Consider the following 6,000-nt stretch of genomic DNA (forward strand, 5'->3'; position numbering starts at 1 on the left):
CAGACCGCTCCCCCCAGTCCCAGACCCCTCTCCCCAGTCCCCTCTCCCCAGTCCCCGACCCCTCACCTCTGCCCCCTCTCCCCAGTCCCAGACCCCTCTCCCCAGTCCCAGACCCCTCCCCCCAGTCCCAGACCCCTCCCCACAGTCCCAGACCCCTCCCCACAGTCCCAGACCCCTCCCCACAGTCCCAGACCCCTCCCCCAGTCCCTCTCCCCAGTCGCCGACCCCTCTCCCCAGTCCCCGACCCCTCTCCCCAGTCCCCTCTCCCCAGTCCCCGACCCTTTCATCTGCACCCTCTCCCCAGTCCCCGACCCCTTTCCCCAGTCCCCTCTCCTCTGCCCCCTCTCCCCAGTCCCAGACCCCTCTCCCCAGTCTCTGCCCCCTCTCCCCAGTCCCAGACCCCTCTCCCCAGTCCCTGAACCCTATCCCCAGTCCCCTCTCCCCAGTCCCAGACCCCTCTCCCCAGTCCCAGTCCCCTCTCCCCAGACCCCTCTCCCCAGTCCCCTATCCCCAGTCCCAGACCCCTCTCCCCAGTCCCAGACCCCTATCCCCAGCCCCTCTCCCCAGTCCCAGACCCCTCTCCCCAGTCCCAGACCCCTATCCAAAGTCCCCTCTCCCCAGTCCCAGACCCCTCTCCCCAGTCCCCGTCCCCTCTCCCCAGTCCCAGACCCCGATCCCCAGTCCCAGACCCCTCTCCCCAGTCCCAGACCCCTCTCCCAGTCCCAGCCCTTCCCCCTCCAGACCCCTCTCCCCAGTCCCCGACCCCGCTCCCCTCTCCCCGACCCCTCCCCCCAGTCCCCTCCCCCCAGTCCCAGTCCCCTCTCCCCAGTCCCAGACCCCTCTCCCCAGTCCCCGTCCCCTCTCCCCAGTCCCAGACCCCGATCCCCAGTCCCAGACCCCGATCCCCAGTCCCAGACCCCTCTCCCCAGTCCCCTCTCCCCAGTCCCAGACCCCTCTCCCCAGTCCCCGACCCCGCTCCCCTCTCCCGCTCCCCTCTCCCCGACCCCTCCCCCCAGTCCCCTCCCCCCAGTCCCAGTCCCCTCCCCCCAGTCCCCGACCCCTCTCCCCAGTCCCAGACCCCTCTCCCCAGTCCCAGACCCCTCTCCCCAGTCCCAGACCCCTCTCCCCAGTCCAGACCCCTCCCCCCAGTCCCAGACCCCTCCCCCCAGTCCCAGACCCCTCCCCCCAGTCCCAGACCCCTCCCCCCAGTCCCAGACCCCTTCCCCCAGTCCCAGACCCCTCCCCCCAGTCCCAGACCCCTCTCCCCAGTCCCAGACCCCTCCCCCCAGTCCCAGACCCCTCTCCCCAGACCCCTCTCCCCAGACCCAGACCCCTCCCTCCAGTCCCCGACCCCTCTCCCCAGTCCCCGACCCCTCTCCCCAGTCCCAGACCCCTCCCCCCAGTCCCAGACCCCTCTCCCCAGTCCCCGACCCCTCTCCACAGTCCCCTCTCCCCAGTCCCCGACCCCCAGTCCCAGACCACTCCCCCCAGTCCCAGTCCCTCTCCCAGACCCCTCCCCCCAGTCCCAGACCCCTCCCCCCAGTCCCCTCTCCCCAGTCCCCTCCCCCCAGTCCCAGACCCCTCCCCCCAGTCCCCTCTCCCCAGTCCCCTCCCCCCAGTCCCAGACCCCTCCCCCCAGTCCCAGACCCCTCCCCCCAGTCCCAGACCCCTCTCCCCCAGTCCCCGACCCCTCTCCCCAGTCCTCTCTCCCCAGTCCCAGACCTCTCTCCCCAGTCCCCGACCCCTCCCCCCAGTCCCCGACCCCTCCCCCCAGTCCCACACCCCTCTCCCCAGTCCCAGACCCCTCTCCCCAGTCCCAGACCCCTCTCCCCAGTCCCAGACCCCTCTCCCCAGTCCCAGACCTCTCTTCCCAGTCCCAGACCCCTCCCCCCAGTCCCACACCCCTCTCCCCAGTCCCCGACCCCTCCCCCCAGTCCCAGACCCCTCTCCCCAGTCCCAGACCCCTCTCCCCAGTCCCAGACCCCTCCCCCCAGTCCCAGACCCCTCCCCCCAGTCCCAGACCCCTCCCCCCAGTCCCAGACCCCTCCCCCAGTCCCCGACCCCTCCCCCCAGTCCCCGACCCCTCCCCCAGTCCCCGACCCCTGTCCCCAGTCCCAGACCCCTGTCCCCAGTCCCAGACCCCTCCCCACAGTCCCAGACCCCTCCCCCCAGTCCCAGACCCCTCTCCCAGTCCCAGACCCCTCTCCCCAGTCCCCAGACCCCTCTCCCCAGTCCCCTCTCCCCAGTCCCCAGTCCCCTCTCCCCAGTCCCCTCTCCCCAGTCCCAGACCCCTCTCCCCAGTCCCAGACCCCTCTCCCCAGTCCCAGACCCCTCTTCCCAGTCCCCGACCCCTCCCCCCAGTCCCCGACCCCTCCCCCCAGTCCCACACCCCTCTCCCCAGTCCCCGACCCTTCTCCCCAGTCCCAGACCCCTCTCCCCAGTCCCCTCCCCCCAGTCCCAGACCCCTCCCCCCAGTCCCAGACCCCTCCCCCCAGTCCCCGACCCCTCCCCCCAGTCCCCGACCCCTCCCCCCAGTCCCCGACCCCTCCCTCCAGTCCCCGACCCCTCTCCCCAGTCCCAGAACCCTCTCCCCAGTCCCCTCCCCACAGTCCCAGACCCCTCCCCCCAGTCCCAGACCCCTCTCCCCAGTCCCCTCTCCCCAGTCCCAGACCCCTCTCCCCAGTCCCAGACCCCTCCCTCCAGTCTCCGACCCCTCTCCCCAGGCCCCTCTCCCCAGTCCCCGACCCTCCCCCCAGTCCCCTCTCCCCAGTCCCAGACGCCTCTTCCCAGTCCCAGACCCCTCTCCCCGACCCCTCCCCCCAGTCCCAGTCCCCTCCCCCCAGTCCCAGACCCCCCCCCCAGTCCCAGACCCCTCTCCCCAGTCCCCTCTCCCCAGTCCCAGACCCCTCTCCCCAGTCCCAGACCCCCCCCAGTCCCATCCCCACCCTCTCCCCAGTCCCAGACCCCTCCCCCCAGTCCCAGACCGCCTCTCCCCAGTCCCCGACCCCTCTCCCCAGTCCCAGACGCCTCTCCCCAGTCCCAGACCTCTCTCCCCAGTCCCAGACCCCAGTCCCCGACCCCTCCCCCCAGTCCCCGACCTCTCCCCCAGTCCCACACCCCTCTCCCCCAGTCCCAGACCTCTCTCCCCAGTCCCAGACCCCTCTTCCCAGTCCCCGACCCCTCCCCCCAGTCCCACACCCCTCTCCCCAGTCCCCGACCCTTCTCCCCAGTCCAGACCCCTCCCCCCAGTCCCAGACCCCTCTCCCCAGTCCCAGACCCCTCTCCCCAGTCCCAGACCCCTCTCCCCAGTCCCCTCCCCCCAGTCCCAGACCCCTCCCCCCAGTCCCAGACCCCTCCCCCCAGTCCCCACCCCTCCCCCCAGTCCCCGACCCCTCCCCCCAGTCCCCGACCCCTCCCCCCAGTCCCAGACCCCTCTCCCCAGTCCCAGACCCCTCCCCACAGTCCCAGACCCCTCCCCCCAGTCCCAGACCCCTCCCCCCAGTCCCAGACTCCTCTCCCCAGTCCCCTCTCCCCAGTCCCCAGTCCCCTCTCCCCAGTCCCCTCTCCCCAGTCCCCTCTCCCCAGTCCCAGACCCCTCTCCCCAGTCCCAGACCCCTCTCCCCAGTCCCAGACCCCTCCCCCCAGTCCCAGACCCCTCCCCCCAGTCCCCGACCCCTCCCCCCAGTCCCACACCCCTCTCCCCAGTCCCCGACCCTTCTCCCCAGTCCCAGACCCCTCTCCCCAGTCCCCTCCCCCCAGTCCCAGACCCCTCCCCCCAGTCCCAGACCCCTCCCCCCAGTCCCCGACCCCTCCCCCCAGTCCCCGACCCCTCTCCCCAGTCCCAGACCCCTCTCCCCAGTCCCAGACCCCTCTCCCCAGTCCCAGACCCCTCCCCCCAGTCCAGACCCCTCTCCCCAGTCCCCTCTCCCCAGTCCCAGACCCCTCTCCCCAGTCCCAGACCCCTCTCCCCAGTCCCAGACCCCTCCCTCCAGTCTCCGACCCCCTCTCCCCAGGCCCTCTCCCCAGTCCCCGACCCCTCCCCCCAGTCCCAGTCCCCTCTCCCCAGTCCCAGACGCCTCTTCCCAGTCCCAGACCCCTCTCCCCGACCCCTCCCCCCAGTCCCAGTCCCCTCCCCCCAGTCCCAGACCCCCCCCCCCCCCAGTCCCAGACCCCTCTCCCCAGTCCCCTCTCCCCAGTCCCAGACCCCTCTCCCCAGTCCCAGACCCCTCCCCCAGTCCCAGTCCCCTCTCCCAGACCCCTCTCCCCAGTCCCAGACCCCTCCCCCCAGTCCCAGACCCCTCTCCCCAGACCCCGACCCCTCTCCCCAGACCCTCTCCCCAGTCCCCTCCCCCCAGTCCCAGACCCCTCTCCCCAGTCCCCTCCCCCCAGTCCCCGACCCCTCTCCCCAGTCCCAGACCCCTCTCCCAGTCCCCTCCCCCCAGTCCCAGACCCCTCCCCCCAGTCCCCTCCCCCCAGTCCCAGACCCCTCTCCCCAGTCCCAGACGCCTCTCCCCAGTCCCAGACCCCTCTCCCCAGTCCCAGACCCCTCTCCCCGACCCCTCCCCCCAGTCCCAGACCCCTCCCCCCAGTCCCAGACTCCTCCCCCAGTCCCCGACCTTCTCCCCAGTCCCAGACCCCTCTCCCCAGTCCCCGACCCCTCTCCCAGACCCCTCTCCCCAGTCCCAGACCGCTCCCCCCAGTCCCAGACCCCTCTCCCCAGTCCCCTCTCCCCAGTCCCAGACCCCTCTCCCCAGTCCCAGACCCCTCCCTCCAGTCTCCGACCCCTCTCCCCAGACCCCTCTCCCCAGTCCCCGACCCCTCTCCCCAGTCCCAGACCCCTCCCCCAGTCCCCGACCCCTCTCCCCAGTCCCCTCCCCCCAGTCCCCGACCCCTCTCCCCTCCCCCCAGTCCCCGCCGACCCCTCTCCACTCCCCCCAGTCCCCGACCCCTCTCCACAGTCCCCGACCCCTCTCCCCAGTCCCCTCCCCCCAGTCCCAGACCCCTCTCCCCAGTCCCCTCTCCCCAGTCCCAGACCCCTCTCCCCAGTCCCCTCTCCCCAGTCCCAGACCCCTCTCCCCAGTCCCAGACCCCTCCCCCCCAGTCCCCTCTCCCCAGTCCCCTCTCCCCAGTCCCCTCTCCCCAGTCCCAGACCCCTCCCTCCAGTCTCCGACCCCTCTCCCCAGGCCCCTCTCCCCAGTCCCCGACCCCTCCCCCCAGTCCCAGTCCCCTCTCCCCAGTCCCAGACGCCTCTTCCCAGTCCCAGACCCCTCTCCCCGACCCCTCCCCCCAGTCCCAGTCCCCTCCCCCCAGTCCCAGACCCCTCTCCCCAGTCCCCTCTCCCCAGTCCCAGACCCCTCTCCCCAGTCCCAGACCCCTCCCCCAGTCCCAGTCCCCGACCCCTCTCCCAGACCCCTCTCCCCAGTCCCAGACCCCTCCCCCCAGTCCCAGACCCCTCTCCCAGACCCCGACCCCTCTCCCCAGACCCCTCCCCCAGTCCCAGTCCCCGACCCCTCTCCCAGACCCCTCTCCCCAGTCCCAGACCCCTCCCCCAGTCCCAGTCCCCGACCCCTCTCCCAGACCCCTCTCCCAGACCCCTCTCCCCAGTCCCAGACCCCTCCCCCAGTCCCAGACCCCTCTCCCAGACCCCTCTCCCCAGTCCCAGACCCCTCTCCCCAGTCCCAGACCCCTCCCCCAGTCCCAGTCCCCGACCCCTCTCCCAGACCCACTCCCCAGCCCCCTCACGGCCCTGCCCTCCCCCCGTCACTCACCAGGTGCAGCACGAAGGGGGCGGCGAGCAGCGCCAGCCACAGGTAGAGGTGGAAGGTGTTGGCGAAGCCGCCCTGTTGGGGCTCCAGGTAACAGCCGCCGGTCAGCGCCGCCCACACCCCGCGCCGGAGCAGGCCCACCAGCTCCCAGCCCATCCCGGCCCGTCCTCAGCCCTCAACCCGCTCCCCGGGCCCGGCTACAGCCCGCCGCCATCTTCCCGCTCCGCCCGCCTTC

The 6,000-nt window shown here is 72.6% G+C and overlaps 1 protein-coding gene across 1 annotated transcript in view; it reads right to left on the minus strand.

The window, feature by feature from the left end:
• LOC139267031 (pecanex-like protein 1) overlaps positions 1 to 5,989 on the minus strand; it is a 57,152-nt gene extending 51,163 nt beyond the window's left edge. The window contains exon 1 of the mRNA XM_070884686.1: positions 5,769 to 5,989. Within this exon, the coding sequence (XP_070740787.1) occupies positions 5,769 to 5,921 (153 nt within the window). The 5' untranslated portion in view covers positions 5,922 to 5,989. The remainder of the gene's footprint in view (positions 1 to 5,768) is intronic.
• Between the last annotated feature and the right edge of the window lie 11 nt (positions 5,990 to 6,000).

This window comes from Pristiophorus japonicus, chromosome 7 (genome assembly GCF_044704955.1).
Source record: "Pristiophorus japonicus isolate sPriJap1 chromosome 7, sPriJap1.hap1, whole genome shotgun sequence".
Lineage (NCBI taxonomy): Eukaryota > Metazoa > Chordata > Chondrichthyes > Pristiophoridae > Pristiophorus > Pristiophorus japonicus.